The 26,945-nt window shown below is 35.4% G+C and overlaps 1 protein-coding gene and 1 pseudogene across 1 annotated transcript in view; both read right to left on the bottom strand.

Moving 5' to 3' along the window:
* Positions 1-26,945, bottom strand: part of LOC137403729 (beta-parvin-like) — a 45,663-nt gene that overhangs the window by 6,234 nt on the left and 12,484 nt on the right. Inside the window, exons 4-5 of the mRNA XM_068089747.1 lie at positions 25,234-25,377; positions 21,672-21,846 (exon numbers count right to left, since the gene is read on the bottom strand). Of these exons, the coding sequence (XP_067945848.1) occupies positions 21,672-21,846; positions 25,234-25,377 (319 nt within the window). The remainder of the gene's footprint in view (positions 1-21,671; positions 21,847-25,233; positions 25,378-26,945) is intronic.
* LOC137404102 (uncharacterized) lies at positions 2,208-3,457 on the bottom strand (annotated as a pseudogene).

The raw sequence follows: 26,945 nt of genomic DNA, 5'->3' as shown, positions 1-26,945 counted from the left end.
TTTTTTTATACAGTGGAACCTCTACTTCCAAAAGACTCCACCTACAAAAATTTCAAATTATAAAACCTCTTTTTGGTAGAAATTCAGCATCGATTTAAGAAAGATATTTCTAGGTACGAAAGTTTGAAATGCCTCAGTACATTGGCCTGTTTGTTTGTTTCGTGTCTTGGCCCTTTTACTTTCATAGGTACGACGAATAACATATCTCACTCAGTTTCATTGGTCAGCAAAAACCTGTAAAAGACCATTGTTTTGCTTTCACCCGTTGTATAATTTGGAGTTATCCCACACCACATACAGAGTAGGACAACTTTTGTTTCTAGCAATTTATGTTCTGTGTTTTCTTTATGCTGACAGTTTTTAAGTTCATGCCACTGTAACTAAATCTTTCTACTTGGGTTCCTAAAACATTTCTGTGTAAAAGAGAACCAAGACAAAATACAATGCCCCCCCTCTTGACCGACCTCCTCTCACTTCCCGCGGTCTATAACCAAGTAACAGTACGGTATTTTTAATGATTTAATTGCAATAGATGATGTTTGCTATTTCACGAATGGTAGAAGTAAATAAAAAGCTACTGAATCATGTAAAATCACCAGATGTCAGAGATTTCGCCTCTAACCGACTAATGGTGTGGGTGCCGGCTCACTCATGGTAAACATGATGATATATACACATTATCCAAGCTTATTCCAACCACTCCTATATCTGGTCATACATCGGCAAGATAAAAAGTCCGTATCTATCAATATTATAGTAAGATTACGAGTGTTAAATCGAGAACAGTTGTCGGCGTAAAAACTGGAATTATTAATGATATCTAAATAGAAGACAGGTTTGTGATGGTTGTAAGGGAACAAGAGGAAACCTGAACAGTTCACAACGAACCTGGGAACTGGCAGCTAATATGTAATGCTCAAATGTGCCAAGAATTCTGATAATAGGAAACATCAAGTTGAAAGTTCCATGAAAACTGAGGTAACATTTGGATTTATTGGTTGGCATATTGATGAGAATGGAAAATTTGTGCACAGCCACTGAAATGACAACTTGTCAGCTTGGGTCGATCAATTATAAGATGCTCAAAAGACAGCAAAAAATTAGGTAGCACCTGTACAGCCATTAATACCAGGGGGCTTCCCAATGTCCCCCCTTCAATGTACGACCAAAATAGCTATCCCGAATGCCTGAGCTACACAGGTCGATGTTTCATTGTGATGATAACCGTACCAGAACAAAAACATTAACTTGAACAATTAAACTGAGTGATCAATCCTGCTGATGTTTTTGCTCATGCTGCTTTTAATAAAATGGCTGTTCTTAAATATATATATTGACCAATGAAGGTGAGCTAACCTTATCTTTTTTATTACATGTAGTGACAATTCCAAAAATGCTGTCGTTGTGTGAAAACCACAAACTTGCCAGCCTATATATAAAAATACATATTTATAAATATATAAATCTTTAAATTTAAAGATGAGCTGGCACAAAATTTTAGATTTTGTCAGAAAGTAATAATATTTTTTCTATTATTTGCGATTGTTTTTGATGTTTGAGGTGATCTGACTGCCAGGATGTTTCAAGATTAAAATCAACAAAACTATGATCACAATTAAAAATGTTCAGGCAACTTGAAAGTTCAATTAGTTGCAAAGAGACCGACAGAAAAGAGACGCGTAACCCTACAACTTGAACATAATAGCTGATATCAAATATAGCAATAATAGCAATTAGCGACTCGACTTCGTATGTATTTTTTCGGAGCATTTTAACCGTGATCAGGTTTTGTCGATTTTAATCTTGAAACATTCTGGCACTCAGATCACCTCAAACATTAAAAACAATCGCAAATAATAGAAAAATATCGATACTTTTTGATAAAATCTACTAAAATTTTGTGTAAGTTCATCTTTAAACCAATCCTATGCTGTCACACATTTCATTATAGTTATTTAATGATAACTTTAATCTAGATAAATAAAGATAAACATTTCTGATGCGATACGAACACCATAATTATTTTAGGAGCTATGTTTTACCTATTACTTCTTAACCAAAACAATGCTTATAATCAGACACATATGTGTGTGTATAATGTAAAAACCTTTAGACAATAGACTTAATAGTATAGTTTTTACCAAGGAAGTATAGTCTAAGGGTGATGAGTATATTGAAGAATGCTTAATAACTGATTGAGTAAGAGATTATTCTTTCAACTCTCTCTTTATCTACAGAAACACCGACTATAAACACCGACTATAAACACCGACTATAAACACCGACTATAAACACCGACTATAAACACCGACTATAAACACCGACTATAAACACCGACTATAAACACCGACTATAGACACCGACTATAGACACCGACTATAAACACCGACTATAAACACCGACTATAAACACCGACTATAAACACCGACTATAAACACCGACTATAAACACCGACTATAAACACCGACTAAAAACACCGACTTGTCCAAATTAATCATCGCTCACAAAGCAATGTGCTAGAAACTTGAAACGCATGTTACACCCCCATAAAACATACAACAACAGTGTAACCTCAGTTCTCGACCATAATCCGTTCCTGAAGGTTGTTCAAACATCGAGTTGTTCGAACACCGAAATCATTTTTCCCATTACAAATAATGTAAATCGTTTTAATCCGTTCCAACACCCTGAATGTTTACCTTGTTAGTACATGTACATGTATTTTATACATTATTTTATGCATGAAATTGCACATTAAAATGCTGACCAACACATAAAAAGCAATGTATATCTCAGAAAATGTTAAGCAAAATGGCAAAAACACAAATAATATAAATGCAACTCGTAAAACGTAATGTAATTATCGTAATCTTCCATACGAAAGATTACGCTAACATGAACGTGTAAAAATAAAAAAAGGATAAAGAAAAGAATTATGAATAGGATTTTTTAGGATACAGGATGTTCTTTTCTCTTAAAATATCTATCCAATGACACTTGCTTCTGCCTTCTTTTTAGCACTTTTCGGAAGTAGTTCATGATAGTATCGTTAAAGTCATTGATGACTCTGGTGGCTGCAGCTTTATCGGGGTGGTGGAGTTCGGTGAAATTCTGTAGCTCGGCCCATTTGTTTAATCTCGGATGTCGGGGCATCCTTTCTTGCTTCCTCCTCCTCAGAGGACATCTCCTCTTCCAACTTTTTCTTCTGCTCATTCTGAAGGTGGAGGAGTTTTTCTGTGGTGAGCTCGGCTTGACGTTCGTCCAGGAGTTCCTCCACATCATCGTTGTCAATCTCCAAGCCCAAGCTCTTGCCCACAGACACAATGTCATCTACGAGGTCGGGTTCCTCCTCCTCCTCCTCAACAGGAGCACTCGTGCTGGTCCCTGCAACACCGAAACCCTCTAATTCTCGCTCGGTGACACACTCGGGCCATAACTTCCTCCAAGCAGAATTCATCATCTGATAGGTCACAGCGTCCCATACTTTATCGATGATGTTGATGCAGTGCACGATGTTGAAATGGTGCTTCCAAAAATCGCGCAGGGTCAGTTCAGTCATTCGTGACTTCAAAGCACCTTTGAGCTTCTTGAAGTTGGCAATAACTTGCTGGTCCATGGGTTGGAGTAACGGGGTGGTATTTGGGAGCAGAAACTAATTTTGATGAAATCAAATTCCTCCATCAAGTCGTCCTCCAAACCTGGAGGATGTGCAGGGGCATTATCCATTAACAAAAGGCAACGTAGTGGCAAATTCTTCTCCTCCAAATATTTTTTTACTTCCGGGCCAAAAACTTCATGTACCCACTCGGTGCAAAATTGCCTCGTTAGCCAAGCCTTGGAGTTTGTCCTCCACATAACAGGTAATTTGCTTTTCATTATGTTGTTGGCCTTAAATTCCCTCGGATTCTCCGAATGATAAACAAGTAGAGGCTTGATTTTACAATCCCCGCTTGCGTTGCCACACAGTGAAAGCGTGAAGCGATCTTTCATTGGCTTGTGACCTGGCATGGACTTCTCCTCGCGTGTAATGTATGTCCTTCGTGGCATTTTCTTCCAGAAAAGACCGGTTTCATCACAGTTGAAAATCTGCTGGGGAAGATAATTTTCTTGTTTAACGAAACTGGCAAAGTCGGTCTTGAATTTTTCCGCTGCAGTCTTGTCCGAACTTGATGCCTCCCCATGTCGAACCACGTTGTGGATGCCACATCTCCTCTTGAACTTTTCGAACCATCCTCTGCTAGCCTTGAAATCAGATCCTTCAACAATAAGCGACGGGTATTTCGTTAACAAATCACTGTACAATTCTAGTGCTTTCGCACAAATAATCTCTTCATTAACACTATCTCCTGCTAACTGTTTTTCATTTATGAAAATCATTAAAAGTTTTTCAACCTCTTCCAAAACTTGCAGCCTTTGCTTGCTTATAGCACTCACTCCCATAGCCACATCACTAGATTTCACAGCCTCCTTATTCTTTAATATCGTACTGATTGTAGATTTCGCCATGCTGTATTCCTTAGCCAGATCAGACACTCGCACACCTTCTTCATATTTTGCTATTATTTCTTTCTTAAATGCAATAGTTGTACGCACTACTTTTCTTTTTTCACTTGTAGCAGCTTTGCTGATTGCACCGACTTTCTTTGGAGGCATGATTAGGGGCTAAAACACTTCGTACACCTATACAAAACGCGAGAGCAAAACGCAGCACGTCCGCATGCGACAATGGTCACGGTCAACGCCGCTCAGCATCCGGCGTTCGAACTCCGATTTTTGTTCGAACTACGAAGCAAGAATTGCTTGAATTTTTTGTTCGGACTCCGATTTGTTCGAACTGCGAGTCGTTCGAAAACCGAGGTTACACTGTATAAATAAATCCAATGTACCATCTAACAACATGACTCAGCCAAATATTTCTCTATTACGAAAAAACTTATAAGCTGGCTTGAACATCAAACCACAAGCACATGTTTAATTATAAACTATATAGAGACAGGTTAAACATAGTTGCATTTCTATGGCAGATGCTATGAGCAAACTATTCGTCTAAAAAAAGCCACTGTAAATTTCTAACCACTTCCTGAAATGCATATTGTTTATAATATCTATACAATTGTATTACGGGTTATATCTTATCTTTATCATATCTTATATATATATATATTTTTCAAAGTATGTCGTGTATATGTCAGTTTTCCGGCTATAGATCTTAAAATATTGCAACAATTACTCCGTACCGAAGAGGATTCGAACCCGGACCATGCCGTTCACAAGTCTTACACCTAAACCACTGGACTATGGAAGTCGAATTGCTAGCCTGCCAATATAAGGCATTATGACAGAGCAATACCTAACTGCTTTACGTATGACACAGGTCATAGCAAACGTCACGAGAAGCTGTTCGCTCACATTATTAAACTGCCTAATAGCAAAACTCTCCTCCCTACTTCTAATTGTTTATAAGACAAAAACCTTTTCTCATGATATGTAGTTTGAAAGTTAGAATGGCAAATGTTGTAATATGTTAAATACAAATCAATTTTCTGTCCAAATACTCTTCTATTACACGGGCAACGCCGGGTGGCACAGCTAGTATATTAATATATATTAAGATATAATATTGTATATATAATATATACTATATATTATTTTATGTAGCATATTTATTATATATATCATATATATAAGATATATTATACATAATATATATATATACAAACTGTTTCTTTAATATAACAAGTATAGTTACAACTGATCAATTGATAAATCACTACAAATTTTTGTTCAATATATTTATTTTCTAATCAAAGTTCTGATAAACCGAGGACCAAGATAATCTCAATGCAGTATTTCAGAGTATTTTCAGCTCAGTTATAATAACAGTCTATGCAATATAGTATAGCAAGATATCTATGAGTGTTTGCTAACATATCAGTTGCAAACATAACAAAGCCAATAATGTTGGAATTAGTATTTCACAAAAATGATAAAAAAATCTCTAGACCAACAGTTACCCAAGGATTGATGTTATTTATATATTATATATGTATATACATTTATTTTACGACTTAATTTTAGTAACATCTAATCAATTAGAATATACACAAGTGTATATTCTAATTGATTAGATGTTTACATATAACATCAAAAATGCATTTCAACTCAATAAAACGTAAACAAGTTTTACCTTAACCTTACAACTTGGATTAAAAAGCTGTTTTTTGTGTTTCTTGATTAGCTCATGCAGTCTACCAGATCCTAAAATGCTGACGGGACAGCATGACTAGCCCTAAAGACGAACTACACTAAGAATGGAACTTTGACTCAGAAGACAACTTATGCAACGCCATATGGTTGTCAGCCTTGCTAACCAACCTATTGATTTGCAAAGATTTTTGCGAAGGAGCTCCAATTTACTTTATGGAAATTTGAATTCCATCTGTGTCACTCTATCACAATTTACCACAAAACTACAGATGACTAAAGCGATAATGTACATAGGCCGATTATGTTACACAATGGCGTCTAAATTTCCTTTAACCACTTTCTACTTTGGTCAAAGCCAAAAAATACAATAACTGTTGCATAATCTTCCTACTCCACCTACGGAGTGCCTGCTTCCTGCCAATTTTATAGGAAGCTCCCTGAATCAATGGCAAACTACAATAGACGCTCCTATAACAAATACCTCTTTTACCATAAATTCCACTTAACACGAAAAATTTATGTAAAATTTTTCCTTCGTACTAATAAAAATAATTTTAAGCATTAAGTCATTGCAAGTTCTCAGGTTTAACTTGAACAGTGAGAATCTCTTTAGTTGGCTTAAATATATCAGCTTCTCTCTCACCATACTTTAGAGAAAAAATGACGTACAGTGCGGCCTTGGGTTACAATGACCCTTGTACACAATTTTTCCCCTCTCCATTTCTGTCATTTTTCTAATATTCTCATCGTTTTCGCCCTCTCCATACAAAACATTTTATTCAAAAACTACAAATACAATTATTCAGATATACTTATAGATGACTGATCGTTGCAGGTGCTAGAATGTCGGTATACCAAGCTGAACGTCATGAGATGGAGTCTGATTTAAAGTGATGCTTTAATCCAACCTCTACGCCAAGCTTCAGACGAAAGGATGGACAAACAGACACCACCCTTATTATAGTAAATATATAGATTTTTTTGTTTTACTGTATTATAGAATTAAACTTTTTTGCAGCATAGATCTTGCAGCATAGATCTTGCTGTAGAAAAAACTGATTTAAATTGACATCGAAGGTGTGCGCTCTCCTTAACTTAAGGTAAAATTACTGTAACCGTAAACCCTAAACCAAGTAGAAGTGACAACGAAAACAAAAGTTGTCACTTCAAACCAATAAAACTACAGTCACTGTAGTCATTGCGTTAAGTTTTTTTTTCTTTTTCGAAGGGCCAAAATGATAAATTTGGGAAGATCTTGAATCGAATTAAGCAACATAAATATAATATTTTATATAATATATATAAATATAATATTTTACTGTACGTATAACTTGAAACCATTATAACCTAAGCATTCTCGGAGCAAATTATTTCCATTATAGGAGCGTCTACTGTATCGCAATTATGCGGCCAATGAACAGTTACGAATGTAAAAAAATTATTTCAGTTTATTTGGTTGTAATTAAGCTCACATGGCAGTTTACATTTTCCAGTTAACTGAATGACTATTGAGTTTGCTGGATGTTAAACACAGGATATTTAATCAAGTTATTTGGATTGAGGTTCATTACCAGCATTGGTAGCTGAGACGCATAAGCAGATATTCTGGACACATCCCAGGCGGTATTGGCACAAAGTCCTGTTTTAATTGTGAAGCGAAACAGACACACAAAGAAAAACTTGATTTCCAAGAATTTCATAAAGCTTTTGAATGCACAAGAAGTAGAACAAATATATTGCAGCCGTTTGAAGGTAGGCTAACAATTTGGATCATAGCTCACATTTCATATGACGATGTGGCAACAGCTTTCAGACTTCAAACCTACAAGCTTGTATTTCACAGACGATATGGCATGTGAAATACCGCATGAGTCACTGCTCCAACATCCAAAAGACACTTTTAATTTCAGCTCTACCAAATCTCTTGCTTTTACGAAAACCTTTGAGCAATAGTAAAACTGCCAAGCACGTCGAATAGTTAAAATTACCGCCCACAAAATATGACACATTAGTGACTTGAAGTATATTTTATTTAGCTTTTAGATGTCGTTACAGAAATACCGTAAAATCCCTATTTGAACGCCACATTTATTTGACCGCCGCCTCCATTTGACTGCCACTATAGAAAATGGGTTAAAAAATAAAGCGCTATTTTTTAATTGAGCGCCACCTCTATTGGACCGCCACTTTGACATTCTTTGATCTATACTAACCCCTAATAGCAACTGATCAGTACAAGTGTCCGCAAAATGGTACTAATAATGACTTGGTTACATCAATAACAATTAATTCTTTCGTTGTTACTGTTCATATCGAAGTCCATTTTCTAACTCCAATGCTTTACGGTTTTTTCATCAAAACTTTGAAAGCAACACCCTAGAAATAAGTAATAACCGTTTCATATAACCGTTCCTTGTTTAATACGTTTTAATACTTCAACATATATGGAAAATGGTTTAGCAATTACGATGGAATCAGTACTACTATTTTGAGGCTCAAACCTCTGCTTAGCAGGCATGCATAAGATTACACGCGGTTTCTCTTTATTTGAATGAAAAGTTTATTCTAAATGGCAAGGCATAAAAGTTTTGCTTCGCTAAAAAATTGTTTGGACGCTACTGTCGACCAGTTCATCAAAGCAGGAGAATTGAGGTCAGAAAACGCTGTGGAAGGTATTGAGCAGCGAGAAGATAAAATAGGTTCAAACCAAAGCTATAACCAAAAGCCAACTGGCCGTGCAAATGATGCTTTGTTTATGTCATTTGCTTTTGAATATATAAACTAATATATTAAATATATATATAACTTATAAATTTGCAGATTTATAGCATATTATTTGACAGCATCATTGCGATTATATAAAACTTACGATGGATTGACGCTCATAATTTCTTTTCTATTGCGCAAAAAAACCAGTTTTGGCTGCAAACTGTAGCAAAAATATCAATGAGTACAATGAGTTTTTATGTAACATTGTTGAACATAGTTACACGATAAAAATATGCCTTCAAATTTAGAATGAAATGAAACATTGAAAGTTCTAACAAACTGCAAAGCAGGTTATAAGTTCATCGTAGGTTAATTGCAAGCAATAGATATCAACTAGTAGAGATATTTCTCAGCTTCCCAATGTATATTTAATTAGAGATTTACACGACAAGTCAGAGGTAAGTTATAGCAGATCTATTGCATCCATAAGGATTAATGTCGCTCCGCTAAAAGGAGGGTGTGAAATGTAGGCGACATTTGCTTTGCCTGCCCGTAAAAGAGTTAGATTTATCATCCAGAAACTATGATGAGCTATTTGAAAAATACAACACCACCTCTTCGAATGTCACCTTTAATAAAGCGCTACTATAAGGAAAGGGTTAAAAATTAGCGCGCCACGGTGTTCAAATAGAGGTTTCATGGTACGTTTATTATAAACATGGCTGTCTGCTAACACATTTGCTTTGATCTTGATGAGCACAACTAAACTATGCTGAAGGCAAGCTTCCAAATAAAACAGAAAAGCATTAATATGCATTGTTGGACTAGAGCCTTAAGGTAAACAGTTTCAAGTCTGAAACCAATCATCTACATGAATTTCTTATTGAATACAACATAAAATTTTGGTTTTGATGAGGCTTGTAAGTTTTTAAAGGAAAAACAATTTCTATATTATTATAATTTACATAATCTGACACATTATATTATAAAAGATATATATTATTTGGATCCTTATTCAAAATTATTTCAAGTCGTTTTTCAAATGAATACTATCATAGCTGATCTGATAAGTGGCAAAATAAAACTTGTTCCTGATAAGTGGCAAGCTTGTTACCGATCAAAAGAGAAAATGATAAAAGGGTATGACCCATACCTCAGGTATGGGTCATACCTGAGGTATGAGGTATGACCCATATCTCAAAATGTGACAGAAAGTACAGTGAACTGGTTTAACTAGGAAATTATAAACTATCTACAATTCAGATGTCGTGTATCCAATGCCATTTCATACTTGCTGTAAGTTTATTCTATTTAAAACATAATCAGTACGTATTAAGAAGCTAATAAGACAATATTCTGACAAGGAATCTCTAAAAATATGTAACGTTGGTGCTTAAAAAATAATTTCACAACAGCTCAATCTATAACATAACTTATTGTATACCAAAGCAATCATTTGCAATAATATTAATTTATTTCTGGACTATCGGTCAGCAATACAACGTCTAAGTTAGAGCAGGAAACCATAAAATTCGATTACTGGTTTTTTCAAATTGCCCTTGCAGTGTTGTAATCTAAAAACTCACCGCCACTTGAAAAACTGGGCAAGTGCGTGGTAAATTTCTATGTCGCTAATTTCGATTAGTTCATTAGTCGATATTAGCGATCACAAGCGCAAGCAAATCACAATAACTTTTGTTACAAACTACGACTTTGGAAAGGTATGAATATTCAACGTATAGCAAAGGGAGAAGATAATCCCTAAAGGACTTAAAGGTTTATGATAGTTGCTGCGAGACTAGTATTTGATTCCAGCACACGAAAACAAAGAGGTTTCTTCACAAAAATTTAAAAAGAAAAATGAGAGCGCTACGTCACGGAGTATTTGCTGATGTAAACGCGGATAAGTTTGTAATAGTGTGAACATGGTTATCATCGACGATCACCAAAATATTGTGACATCAACGCCGAGATATGGTGATATAGTGTGAACCAGCCGTAAAAGATACATCCATAAACATCTATCACATAACTTGCAATTTATAGGCTGAGCTACATGTTAAAAAAGGCACTCGTTGATTAACTCCATCAATCTGGTTCAAATTTTTGTCAAGATATTCGGTTTTGTTTATGGCTGCTCATGGTTAAACTATAACTCGTTAATAAAAAATATCCCATAGTTTTTTGAACTAGGTCTAAACTTGACAACTATTAAAATGCGTTAAATTATATGAAGTATTTGTGTTTTTGTAGACACATCGCATTACCTGGGGTCATAGAGATACGGTAAACTTCCCATTTTACAGCATCTTTCCCAGTAAGTCATATAAGTGTTTGTAGCCAAATGTTTAAAACTGGACTATTTTGTTGTTGTAGTGCAGCAAAAAAAGGAACCTTTTGTTTTTTTTGTGGTTTTTAGTACTTGAGGAAGTGTGATAAAAATACATGTGAAAATTGGTATACAAACATACGGAAAGATTTCATGAAAAAACTACTTCAAATTAAAATAAAGATATGTCCCATAACTGCAAAATGTCGATGCCTCACAATGATACGGTATGTTTTCTACTGTTTACACAACCCTGTTAGGTAATAGTTCAGGTTACTCACGGTAAGACTGGACTGAACTTCACCTATTTTATTGTGAAAGCTAAACAAATGATGACAAAACTGAGGCAAGACAACTCCCTACTGATGCTTACTCCAACACCAATTTGTGGTACATGTATTAATATATATATGTAAGAAGTGGTTAGTTAGCTTCAGCTATATTTGTCCTGAAGTTCCGACCCATGACGACTAACACTTTTTTATGTCATGCAAAATCATGATATCAGCTGTGATCAGCTTCATAGGCAACCAGCAAACTAATGTTATGCCGTTTTGCAGACTATATACAAGCAAGTTCACCCAACTTTAGAGTTGTTTCCTCTTGACATCAAAAGCATTGAATGGGTAAACAACTACTGAAATTTATTCTTCAAGCTGCTGGATGGTCTACAAAGACAGTATGAAGTTCCTTACAGTGTAGTCATTTAACAACCATATGAAAATCCTTATTTAAAGACAATAAGAGAATCCATTTTCCATTCCTCAGATGTCACCAGTACCTTGTGTACGTGGTTATGAACTGCTGTGAAAAATACAAATATATGCTAAAAACACAATACCAATATGGTAACCATGTCATGAGGAGAACGTTACGACTTGTATTTCTGTATAAAAACTGCACTCAATTTCATGATACGTTCCGATTGAGAGAACTCCTGAGGGTGATAATCTGCTCACTGCACTGTTCAACACCCAGAAACATGCGCATATATCGATTATATGTTCATTAATTACCTCATTTTGCTGAACAAGCCAGCTAATGACAAAAATAACTTCAGTCAACATTTTCTCAAGCATTTATTTAGCAAAAGCAATGTTACATTTTAGCTGTCAAACAGATGCGTTGACACAAATTAGAAACTTTCAGTGTATATGCTAAACTCAAAACAACCTCCGACCATTCCTCGCAGACAATTCCACCCACCTTTGCCCAAACCAAAAAAGCGTTCATTAATTACGTATGCAATTAAGTTGTCTTGCTTCAAGCTGAGAGAACAAAAAAAATTTCCCCACCCTCTGTGAGTCCCTCGCCGTAATCAAGATAATTAATGAGTGGAGAGCTTGATGACAGCTGGATTAGAAAGGCTGATGGTAAAGAGCTGCGATACAAGCAATTGCTGATGTAGTACTTAAACTGAGAAGTTGACTCATTAGTACCGCAACCCTTGAGTAGGGTGAAGAACAGAAAAGCTAGAATAGGGATGTGCTCATCCATACGTTTACCTACAACACAAACATTTACCTACGAGATGATGCAAGGGCCAGACGCTCGGTGCAAACACCCGCTTTTACAATGCATCCCACTAATCCTCGAATCTTACAAAATACAAGCATCAATCAGTATTTGCAAGGCTGTCAGCTGTTCTTGTGTTTTGCACGGCTTTGCACGTAGCCGTTAGATGACAAATAGTATTAATCTAATCCTTGACCTTTACTTGACCTCCCCTCATACCACTATTGTCTCGGCTAGAATCTCTCACGCTTCTAACAGCAATAAATGATATGCGTAAATATCCAAATGGCTTGTATGATCACATTGCTAGATTCCCTATGTAAAACTCTGCTCAAAAGATTTGATGTTGAAAATTTTCTCTAGCAGGAAATCTCCAGCAATAAATGCTGTAAGCTGCAAGGATGACAAAACTATGAAAACTGACTTTTGCATGACCAATGGTATCCTCTCTAGAGTTTCAACCATAAAAACAGCAAAAGAAATAGTAGTTCCAGGACTTTTGAAGCAACTGTGTGTCAAATGACAAAAGAAAACTTTTAAGAATCTCATAAAAATAATATAACTTGAATACCTTTTGTGTGGGTACATTTTTTACACTTCCTATAATTAAGAATCAAATGGTAAAATATATTCCTAAGGTGTGCTCAACTGCATGCACGTGAAGGACTTATGCAAAATTTCAAATAATTATCAAAGGGAAGATTCATAATATATGTGACAAGCTCTCACCATATTAAAAATGTGCAAAGTAAATGTTATTAGAACCTTGCGCAATAGAAAATTATGTAAAGTAACATATCTAAAGAACTATCTCAAAATAGATCTTGTTTTTTTCATGTTGTGGTAATACAAATTTGCATCTTTTCCACATTTTTAATTGTCATCTGCTATGCCTGAGCTAAGTATTACCTTACCTTGCTATTAAAATGTACTTAATGGCCTCAAGTTGAAATAAAAAAGCAAAAACTGAAATTCCACAAAAATGTGAAACTAAAACTTTAGCCATAGAACCAAAGCATTTTCAACACAGCTTACTAACTAGTACAATATCTATAATTAAACTGAGAGCTTCTGTTATCCAGATTTTCACAAAAGAACTCGTGTGAGGCGCAGGTCTGAGTCCCAAACCTATTCCTTAGCTTAAATGAGGCTTAAAATCCTTAGCTTCCTTAGCTTTATCATGCGAATACGAACCAACGCCTCCTGCGATAAATGAACATCCAAAAAATAGAAACTATTTCTTAAAGTCACTTTTTCATTAATGGTAAGCATTTGCCTCTCTTTTCACATTCAACAAATGAATTTTGAGAGTCTGAGAGTTTAAGAAACATGATGAAAGGCGTCACAAGCGTGATGCACTTTTACACTCCACAAAATGTAATAAAAAATAGGGAACTGCGTTGTCTGCTAGCACAATAATATTCGCGAGGGATCACACTTGACCAGAGTATAAGAAAGATCTATGTATTTCCTGTTTTATTTTTTCCTTTTTAATTATTTGCTTCAATTTTTAATGAATATTTTTTAACCGCAAAGTGCTGAAGCCGCAAAAGGTGACCCACGAAGTAGCGAGGAAGCATTGTAACAATATTAGTGGTTTAATGTAATCAGGTATACAGGGAACAGAGAACTAGAAAGTGTGTGATTACACTCACGACCTGATCCTAAGGAGGTGATCCTAACTAGGTACTGCATTCTCTAAACAGTCTCAATCAAATTACAAATAACCTAGACAGAAACTCCATGAGGAAATTTATAAATTGAGAATTCATCTTGTTACAGCATTCTCTACAGTTTAAATACAAGTATAATCAGACTGCCCAAAGAGTACCTAATGAAGAGTGAAGCAGATGGTTATAAATGGGGACAGAAGACTCGTAGGTAGATTAGCTATAACGGGTGCCTAGACAGTCCCATGTTTGACACGCTACTCAGTTGGCTCATGGAAAGTAAACCATGTTTGAATAACTATCCAGAACTAAAAGGTATCTGCATAAATTATGCCAGGCAATACGATTATGCAGCCAGGACAATCACTATGTTTCCATGACGCGGATGACACAAATTTGGAGTTCTGAGCATGTGGTGCGATATACGTTTCAATGGACTTTATTCATTTATTCACTTTCTATTCCCTTTCATATTTCACTTTTTTCATTCCATTTATATGTTTCAATGCTTTATTAAATAAGATAAGGCTCTATACGCCAGAGCTAATTGCGGCGGATCCTGAACTACTCCAATTGTAATAAGAATGAGTGAAGTACGAAAAATGTTCAAAATGGATCAGCTTGCGCAGCATTTTTTCGCACATCCTTAGCAAGCCCCGTTTCCATCTTTCCCGAGATTGAAACATTGGATGAAAATTTGCGAGGAACAAAACTTGCTTGACTCGCGGGTCTTTGCGTTTCTATCTTGCGGATGACAAACTTGTGGATTATCAGCATCATGGAAACAGTTAATTTAAAAGATTTAAGACAAATGAAGGTGACTTTCAAAGATGTGGAACAAAAGGGTCTAAACGAACGCAATATAGAGCCATCTTGAACATTACACGAGTGCCTGTTGAGTCCTCTTTATCACGGCTAACCAAAAATGAGTCATATTATATGCTTACAGACTTGATGCCATCTGAGTAATGTCTTCCCACCACTAAATATCAATTTAAAAATATGTATGCCATAATGTCATGAGATTTGTCTCTCTAATAATCTACTCACATAGTTTATCCCCTACTTGACTCTTGAGCAAAACACACATACCTCTAATTATTACCAGATCTGAAAAAGACATCCTTCACATTTCATGACAAACTGAAAACTTAGGAATTTTTGACGCTTCATTAACACAGATACCTGCGCGAGCTGATATAACAAGATATATGGTGATTGTGTAAATAATGCAAAAAAATCATTGCTGCAATCACGGATGTATGTGAAACTTGGCTAGCGTCCCGCTACAGATTACCTTAAGGAACTGAACGTATATGAATTCTAAAAGTGCAATGCCAGTTTACAAGCCACATACATTTGCCTCCAGAACTTACGACTGAGATCCATGACAGAAACACTCTGCAGAACAGTCTGTGCCAAAGCAGTACTAGGGCTATACATCCATTACTTGAGTCTGAACTTTTTTCTATGAATTTCATTGAATAGGCTGTCAGCGATCGTTACAAAATAAAAAAGGTATAAATAAAAAGATATATCAATTGCTGGCCAAAAACAAAGCAAGTAAAACATCCTGAAAGTTTACTGGTCCCGAAGGTCAAGCGTATGATTAATTGCTCACTTTAGTACACAAGTAGGATAAATATACTAATATTACCAACTATAACAGTAAATATAATATTACTACACATAATATTATTAATTAAATAGTTGCTGATAAGTACATGTAATAGAACTCGACATCATCAATACACTAAGATTCATGGCTGCCAATAATGTGTTTGACAATGAGCTATGCAGTGATGAGAAGTCAATAAGATGGGTCTAGTGCAAGTTAAAACCAACTTGTGAGTAAGAACAGCATTTGGAAGACTTATGAAAGATTAGTACTACTATAACTCATACTAGTGCTGCCACTAGTACTGCTACTATTACTACTACTAGTATTGCCACTATTACTGCTACTAGTACTGCCACTATTACTACTACTAGTACTGCCCCTATCACTACTACTAGTACTGTCACTGCTACTAGTACTACTATTACTACTACTACTACCACTATTACTGCTACTAGTACTACCACTATTACTGCTAATGTTATCACTTCTACTTGTATAACCAAGAACTAATCCTGTAAATGACTTCAGCTAAATTATATAAATATGTAAGGCAACTGAAACAGCTTCAATATGCAAACACATATAATTCTTTAAGGTTTACTTGCAACAAAATTCACATTACAGTTATTTGGTATCATAAGATTCACCATGTCTTACTCCACTGTGTTGTAGGTGCAAAATATGTACAAATGTGATTACAAGCTCTTAAAAGCTAAAAACGAATGAAATCTCAGCGATTACGAAAGCGCCGCAGGCTAGAATCTTTTTATTTTGCTGACATACTCAAGTCAACTTGGTTACTGTTTTCACACACAGTGTTATCACGTGAATTGAAAGGCCAATAAAAGGCTGAATATCAAAAGTCTCGTAGCACTAATTTATGGCAAACACTTCGGGTTCTAACTGAAAGCCCGTATCAAATATAGATGCTTGCTATGTTACAGTTTTGTTTCGGCTTGGTCTAATCATCTAGTCGTAATCTGATCATGTGACCCGTACATCTTGCCAAATAGCGCGAACAATTTTTGCAGCGTTTTTCGACCATCACATGTGACGAACAGGCTCGTCATGTTTATCCAAGGACCATATGCATTCCTTTGAGGTAAGGTTAAAAAATTAAACGAATTTTTTACGGTAGGTTTTGAGATATCAGTGCTCAAAGTGACAGCGTTACAATGATGATAAAAAAGACGCGTAAGGACAATAGACATGGTTTCATTGAATGCGTGAAGTATATTTGTGAAAATATTTCGATGAATGAGGTTGCATGAAAGTGTAAACAGAAGCCATCTTGCTCGACTACGTCTCATTTGAGCCAATTTGGAAATGAATTCCAATCTACGGCGTTTTTGTGATGGTTGCGATTGACTGTTCGTTTTTGAGCTTTTAAGAGCTTTTAACTCATTTCCACATATTTTGCACCTACAACCCAGCAGAGTAGAACATGATGAATCTTTTGATACCAAATAACTGTAATGTGAATTTTGTTGCAAGTAAACCTTTAACCAAATTAATCTCAGTGTGGCATACCGGGTTCACACAAAAATACTCCATGCAAAAACTTGTAAAGGAAACCAAATAGATGTATTATATTAGTTTGAATTGAATAGCCTTTCATCAGAGAATTTAATGCATTGTTCATATTTCTGTTTCATAGCATACATATAACTTGGAAAAGCCTTCAAGCTGCAACACTGACTAAAGAAGATAACTCCAAAATTATTCTGAGAAAATGTTGGGGCAATGTTAACATGCAAATTTATAACAGATATCTCTCGACACCCAAGTTTACATCTCAGGTGTGACCCCCCCCCCCTCGCTGACAAATGTGTAGCTAACACTTCAACACGTTGAGTCCATTGAGCAGACGCTCAGCTCCCTTGTCTGTAAATAGGTGTCTAAGTTACCATGGTTAGTCTAATACCTAAATAGCACCATAGCGGTTTTAACATAGTGCCTGGTGATGCAAAAAAATGCAAACTATACTTTGGCTACAAAATATCAAAAATTTGCCAAATCACTGTTTATCAGTAATTTAAACTTTTCATGGGATTTCAAAAACAAATTTGAGTAGGTTGTTTTCTCCGTGGTCTTGCAATGAGGGAAAGTCCATACAGGCTTTAGTGCATGTATTGACTTTAACTGTACACGCCAACGCGATGATATCACGAGTATATTTAGGCAACGCAGTTTAAACCCTGCGAGGCACCAAAATTCATGTTATACTTTGGCTACAAATGAGCAACAATTTGCTAAATCACGACTTATCAATCATCAGCACTTTTCATGGAAACTCAACACATTTAAGCAGGTTGTTTCTCTGTGGTCTCGGAACAGTTTACAGAGACTTTTAGCATTGATTTTAATCATATTAAACTACTACGTATGCCGCAAACACAAATAGCCTCAGAGTGTTAAACATAGTGTGAATGAGGTCTTTTAAGTGGAGCGTAAACATGCACTTGACGTCTACTCCGTTAAAATTTTAAAAGACTGCTAATTGATTGAACTTAATGCTACAGGATTCATAGAAGCAATCATTAATCTAAAATATATTAAAATATTACAATGACTTTATCAACAAGAGCTGTCTTCTTACTATATGCATATAGCAGAGATGTGAGATAGAATAAGACAGAGGAAACACAGTAATCCCTGTACGCAGGACTGTAATGCTTCAATTCTGGATAGACTGAGCTTTAAAACTTAGTTTAGCCAAAATTTCCCAATATTTTATATTGGGAACGGTAAAAAATAGTCTGAATATTTGATTCAGCATGTTTTCTGCGCATATAAAAATCTATAGATCCGTTTGTAGCTGCACAGGCTACAAGCTAATATGCAAATCTCGAGTAAACCAAGGGTGTGATTAGTAGCTGTTTACTGTACTAGGAAAACTCTATTGTCTCCACCACAGGAGTCATGGAGGAAGAACGGCAACAATACAGTGCTGTCAGAAATTATGAGATCACCCAATAATTCATGCCTTTGTTCATCTTGGCACTTTCGCTGAAGACATGTTAATCCATTTAATTACCACATAGGTCTATTGCGCATCAAGAGATGCAGAACTTTCTACCTCGTTCTAGCAAAATAAAGTAAAAGCATTACAGATTAATTTTTTTAGCAGAGGTGATGGAATTAATGTCCTCATGTCGACCGAGTACTAATGGTAATCCAACCATTTCACAAACACCCCCAATGACCCTTTTCAGTGTCACCAGTTTTTACTAGAGTGGTTAAATTATATTGCTGCAGTATCACAAAATTGATTAGTTGAGAAAACAATAAGCAAATAACTATAGATAATATTTTAATGTTTGTCAAGGTCAGCTGCATGCGCACCTTCATTGAAAAGAATTAATTGCCAATTGCTGCTGATGGAAAACTCAATCCATATTAATATTTAGAAAATTCTACATCTAATGGTATATGGTTTGTGGTGGGCTTTAGCATAATAAAAGCAGTAAACCATCACTACCAGCAAATGTCTCTTACAATGGGAGGCGGTCTCATCATTTCTGACGGCACTGAAAAACTGTGGCACAGCTTATAACAATTTTGAATAAATGCCACCCTCTTGATAATCTATGACGTGCTCAACCAACTGATTGGATGTACACATCATCAACTCTGATACTTTTGGAACAATATAGACAAAGATTTAGATGTTATCTTAAACCAAAATGTGACTTCCATGGCCTCCATAAATATATCTATCACAAGTGTTATACAAATTTAAGTGCCAGTAAATGAAGACCTTCAGTTTTCATGAGGTAAATAGAACCTTTATCAATGGAGGATAGAATGGGCTAGAATTTGGAGTAAACAGGAAGGAAGTGAATAAAAGTGTTCAGATCATATTTCAGGTAATTGTATAGCTAACGTAGCATTTTGGATGATTAGAATGTTTTACAACAAAAGAGTCTCATTTTTAACGCCGCCAACAACCATGCACCTATTTTAGTTAATTCCAAATCTTCCACTCCGATCTTTATGATCCAGCTATTAATTTTTTTGTAGCAAATAGTTGATACAGCGACAGAATAGTCTCATTAGTTATGCAGCTCACCAAAAGAAATCTTAAACCAACAAAAACATCACGAGGTAGACATAGGTCGGTTACACGCTGTGCTCTGATTTCATGTCACTAATTGCATACCTCTACATTCATGAAAACACATTGCATCTCGGACTAAACTGTCATAGCCTCCCTCATATATAAAATTAAAGGTGAGTAAGGCAAATGAGACATAACATGTGTCTAATCAAGGGTTTTATCACTGTTTATCTTTGGCAAAATTGTTTTTATGGTTGTTTATTAAGAGGAACTAGAGAACCAAAAACTTCTCAGCATAACCTTGAAGACACTTCCTACACCTGTATTATCAACAGGGTATGACCATTTGAATGACAAATGACCCCACGATTGTTTTCTCTTACACATGTATTATCAACAGTGTATGTCCACTTGAATGAAAAATGACCCCATGGTTGCTTTGTGAACCCAACATCCACCAGATTTAACGAGTGTATGATCGAACCATAAATCCTTTCCTCACGTTTTAAACGATTTTATCCATGTTATTAATACTGGCTAGAAATGGCATTCTCATATGTAAACAAAACACCCGGATACTTCATAATCATCGATAATCATCAAAAAGGAAAACCCAAATGATTATTTAACTAAAATTCGCCAACAGTGGGAGTAACTACAAATGTTTCACTGTAAGTGTTGTTACTGTGTTGGCAGAGCCAATGTAATTGCCACCATAATACTTTCAAATATGTGAGGATTATATTAAAACATTGTTATGTGGGTTAGTGTGCTAGTTATTGTACATATACACTCAGACGCCGATATACGACCAGCCGTACTAATAAACACATTTGACGGATGTCCATCTATTTTGAGTTTAGCATACCTTTCATATACACGATTGATATGGCAGCATTCATCATAATGTACAACAGTATGGGCAGCATTAAAATGATAAAAGTGAGAGTTAAAGGCAAAAGCTTGATAAATACACAGCACAGAACTTGTATATCATTATAATAAAAATTAATTTTCAAAAAACAAACCAACCCGTCCTTGAAAATTAATTTGAATATGCTCTGATTTATGGAGTCATTTGTCTAGCTACAGGCTGGTTGGAACTGATCTAAGTCAGCTTGGATAGCGGTTTTATACGATTTGGGGGTACGACAAACTCCAAATCGTATAAACAGTAGCTTTAGGTTTGACAGTAGCAGCTTAATAGCTGCTACTGTCAAATCTAAAGCTTGTCATTATTGACCTGGGTGAGTGCGGCATCAGCATAAGATATCATCAAGTCCACGAACGTGAATAGTTCTGACATAGTCGAGTCTCACAAGCCGTGATTCTTGGTAATGTTTTCGTGTAATGGTGATATTATTATAACAAAACTGTTTCGCTATAGTAACTGCTTCCACTGCTACCATAAATAGGAACATACGTTACCAATGAAATTTACAACATTCCTTTTTAACCCTTTCAATGTATCATCAGTCTTACACAAAATAAATTCCATGATGAAATTACCCTAGTCGAATTTACAAATCTCTCTTATCTCGTTAGTTGTGTCATACATACTCATTGGCTGTCGTGATTTCTTCCGTGACCTTCCTGGAACGGAGGATTCCTGCCTGCTTCTGCACAACTACCATGTTGACGCAGACAAACTCAGGCAATCTGATTGGAACTCGAAAGTGCCGCACAAGAGCCACGAGAAGATGCAGGATTGGCACCAAGTTCTTTGCATGAATATCTACACATACAAAAGAGATGTACTCAATATGTATAATATCAATCATAATCATATAGAACATATTTAACATAACTAAGTTTTACTTTCCATCGATCAGGACAAATAATATAAATTTGGTTTAAGCAAATGAAATTCGATATACCTTTTAAGAATTAGCGCTGTATTTGAAAGAAATATTTAGGTGTGGTTGAGAGGATATCATACATAAGTTAGGGAGAGAGTCATTATATATGATAGATATAAATTACCATGTTATTAAATTAAATTGGACTCTAAATAATATAATATTTAAAAAACATACAAGTAAATACATAACATCAGAAACAAATACTGAACATAACTTTTTCATCGCAAATTCCTTTGAGATACAAATCGAATGCTTGGAGAGACGCAAGGTTGCGCATCTCTTTAATAACAACATGACTGTTTTAGAGTCTACCATAATGCCAAGAGGTAAAACATTGGTCATTATTGGTTATTAGCTGTTTATGCCAAATAATCAATAATCAGAATCTTATCATTGATCCATAGACTATTCCTCAATATTATGTATTTGAGGAATAGTCTCCTGATCAATGATGAGAAGCTTATCCATGTACATCGTAACGATGGATGTAATGCGACTGCTGTGAACAGAGTCTGACCACTGTCTAGTATAATATAGTAATACTAGTAGTTTTTACTGTATTCGACTAGAGAGTTCATATCATTCCAATTTAAACACAACATTCCCTAGAAATAACCACCATCTGATCCTTAAAATTACCTTGGTGTTTGTCACCTCAAGTACATGTGACGACCAACCGGCAAATGCGATGCAAGTGCAAACCGGCTTTAAGATCCGTGATTGCGTAAGAACATAAATCAACAAATGTCTTGCGTTCAAGTTAGTTGTTGATTAATCTACTTCAGAGAAATATTCCATCCATGCAAAAGTGAGGATACACGTCTCATAATCTCTCACTGGTACGCAAATATCAGTAAATGGTTCAATAAAAACTGTGTAAAAATAAATGATACAGAAGCTGTGACGCACAAGGTGTAATATTCTTCTAAACTATTGTCCCTCGCTTAGCTGAATACAATGATTGCCATAGACTTCTGTAGTCACCTCTGCTAAACGGTAGCTGGTACAAGACCAAAGAAAAGATGGCCTACGCATAAAATGACATACTGTCTGCTAAATCAAGTGCTGCCTCGAGAAAAGTTCCAAGGGGAAATAGTTACTGACTTACTAAACGTCAATAAAATGTCTTTTTGTTAAAAAACGTGGAAATAACTAAATCTTTGTTCTGTAACCATCTAACAAGATCTTATATCTTTAAAGCCATAGCCATGATGACAGGTAAAAAGTGAACGCTAAGAAACAACATTACACCAAGATTTGTGGACATGCTCTTAAATCTTGTGATGATAACAAAGCCGCTTTATGCAAACTGCATGGACAGAGCAAAAATGGATGTTTTGGATTGCATATCCAACTTTTTTTTACCTACTTTTACCTTAAAAATGATTTAATATTCATACATCAGCCCATCATATCTTGGGCATACTGTCAAACCTCTATGTAGAAATGGAATTCATACTGGGGCCAGCTTCAACATATCAAATTGTCATATGTTGAATCATTTATTGTCATAAGAAAACACAGTAATGCATTTAATTCGTTCTATAGCCCAACATCCGTTGATTATTAGTTATGAAAGAAGTTTAGAGGTTTGTGTTGAAAATCAACATGCATGCTGCATGATATCTGATCGGTAATGAAAAAATCTTGTGCAGTGCTGAGCTTACTGCGAGTAGAAAATAAATCAATAAATATTATTTATTGATTTATAATCCATAAATGATATTTATTGATTATCACTTTTATATCAAGCAAATTGTTATGAAAGTTTTTATTTTCCTTTGAAGTTTATTTTAAAGACAGGAAAGGGAGGCATAGCCTTAGAAAAACAAAAGATAGATGGAGTACTTACATAGAGATAACAATAAAAAAATGGAGGTGGTCCATCTTGGAATACATGACAGTTCCATTAACAATTTATGCAGATTTAAACACTTCCATAATGGTTATTTTTACATTTTATCTTCAATTATCTTAGCCAGCCTCTCGACTTTCACTCATTCTAAGCTTTCACTTCTTCACATTGATTTCATGTTCTTCTTCATACTAAACAGCTTCATAGATACTTTAATATTTTTAAATTGATCTAATGATGCTTATTCGTGATTTTTTTTATTGTTGCTCTCATTTTAAGGAAATCATAGCCTTCTTCCTCTTCTCATCACTGCTGCCACTTATATATATGTCTTATTGGGATCCAGAATATTAAAAATAAAAATGATGTTTTGAAGTACCGTTTAATATTATTCCAACATCATAGAACAAAACTATCTGAAAAGCTGCATGCGTATGTACAGATTTATCAAACTAGAATATTTTGAAAAACTCTGGACATTGTATGATAGAAATTACTTTGTTGAGCCAGACATTTTCTCCAGCTTTACCATGTATTTATAATGAAAAATGTGTACAATTGTTATCTGAGAAATGGTGAAGCTAGAGTTGTCTGCTCATGAAGAGTAAGACTCCATAAAAGATTAATTAACAAGATTCAAGTCAATGTTTTATAAAAAAAGATTCAACTTGTTTTTTATTTTCTCACCATGTTTCCATCATGTGGATTCGGAGTTGTGCTATGTCGTGTTACCGTGTGATAAGTGTTTCAACAGGCATTTGCATTTGCGGATTAACTCAGGTGTTTCGCTAGAAAAAAGGAGAGGATTTCATGCCATAGGTCAACAATTAGTGATGCAGTCTTGTCACGCTCAGCAGAAATGGGAGCCTTAGAGCATTGAAAACTGTTCAAATTGAACTAAAAATGACTGAAGCGTGAAAATGTTTAAAACGGAATAGCTTGCTCAGCATCTTCTTGTGCATCATTTGCAAAAGCCGTTTCTATCATTTGCAAGCATGAAACATTCGATAAAGATTATTTTGCGCTTGACTTGCAGATTTTGCCGTTTCCATCTGGTGGATTACGACAAACTCGTGCATCATCCGCATCATGGAAACATCGAATAAAAACATAAAACTTGATTAACAGGGTTCAGGAACGTCGGGCCTCCCTCTGGTAACTCTCCACAAGTGGTTTGACTGAACTTATTTAAAATCATAGAATTTGTGGAGGCCTACTCGCGGGATTCTAACAAAAAATAACTTAACATATTTTTATTAAACTTTAATCCAAATTAGCTTGATTAATTGTTACATAAAAAACTCAAACATTGTAGTTAGTGGTTTCATGTATTTTATGGCACAGCAATTATAAAGACAAGTAAACCAACAGCTAGATGCCCCAGGGGTCGTAATCAGGTACTTACTGTCCGCATTCCATCGCTCATTGCTGTGAGGAGGTAAGTTAAGAAGGTGGCTAACGACCTCTAAGACAACTTTTAACTTCTGTTTTTGTACGATTTCTGACTGCGTCACCTCTGGCACCTCAATTTTAATCTTTGCCAACTTTTCTGCAATAGACAACAACAGCTAAGATAAATGGTCAAAGGGCCAGCATGTGCTCCTAGCATACTGACCTAAAGTAGAATACTTCTTTGTCATTCGTAATGATCTGCTCAGAGGTCAAGTTATGAAACAAGTTGGTGAAACACTTTGATAAAAGCTATCGTCAGCTACCACAAACACCTCTATTTGAACGCCACCTCTATTTGACCATCAATATAGGAAAAGGGTTGAAAAAGAGAGCAACACGCTTTAATTGAACACCACCTCTATTTGACCGCTACTTCGACATTGTTTGATCATTACAAAACCATAATAGCAAGGGACCAGTAGAAAAGTTTTCACAAAGTTGTACTAATAATGACTCGGTCACATTAATAACAATTAATTCTTTTGTTGTTTCTGTTTATATCGGAGTCAGTCTTCTAACTCCAAAGATTCTCAGTTTTTTTGTAAACTTTGAAAGCAACACCACAGAAATAATTAATGTCTGTATTAGGCTAATAGTAGTTCTCTGTTTAACGCTGTCTTGATACTTCGATAGATGTGAAAAGCGGTTTACATTTATTATGGTATATGAACTACTAATTTGAGGCTAAAAGTTGTACTTTGCATGCACGCAGCTAAAAGTTCATCATTATTTGTGCGAAATGCAACGTGTAAAGGTGTTGCTCAGCTAAAAAAATTGTTTGAACGCTAATATCGGCTAGTTCATCAGTGCAGAAGAAGAGTTGAGATCAGAAGACATGGTGAAAGGTACTGAACAGCCAGAAGATAAAACCATTCAAACTAAAGCAAGAATCAAAACGAAATTGGCCGAACAAACGATGCAAATATTTCTACTTTAAAAGTTCTAATTTTTGTTTTTGCATGTATTATAAATATGGTTTGTTTACATCACTTGTTCTTGAATATATATTTGTAGCATTTGATAGATTGTTATCTAACTTATAAATTACCAGATTTATAGCATATTATTTGATAGCATCCCTGCGGTTATCTTAACTCGGCTTACAATGGATATGAAATAAAAATCTTGAAAGCTCCAACAAATTGCAAAGCAGGGCCAAGGCTATAAGATCATCGTAGGTTAATTGTAAGCAATCAACTGGTAGCAATATGTCTTGGCTTCCCATCCAATGCATATTTATTTAGAGGTCTATGACAAGTTGGAGGTAAGTTAGCAGATTTCTTTCATTTATAAGGGTTAAGTTCGCTTCGCCCGAAGGAGATTGCAAAATGTAAGTGACATTTGCTTCGCCCGTAAAAAGGTTAAATATATATTCTCAAAACTCTGATGAGCTATTTTAAAAATACAACGCTAGCCTATATTTGAATACTACCTCTATTTGACAGCTACTATAGTGGAAGGGTTGAAAAATAGAGCCCTATGGCAATCAAATAGAGGTTTTTTGGTATATCTTCTTTGTGATAGACAAACAAAACTGCTTGACTCAGAATCTGATTTACTTGTATTGAGGATATCTACAAATATCTAGAACATTCTAAAATATTCCTACTTTTGTTACACACAATTACAGACAAAACTGTGACAAGTCTGAAGCTAAGGAGTTGT

The sequence above is a fragment of the Watersipora subatra genome, chromosome 9 (genome assembly GCF_963576615.1).
Source record: "Watersipora subatra chromosome 9, tzWatSuba1.1, whole genome shotgun sequence".
Classification (NCBI taxonomy): domain Eukaryota; kingdom Metazoa; phylum Bryozoa; class Gymnolaemata; order Cheilostomatida; family Watersiporidae; genus Watersipora; species Watersipora subatra.
Note: the sequence above shows the minus strand (reverse complement) of the source record. Positions and strands in the feature narration are given on the sequence as shown.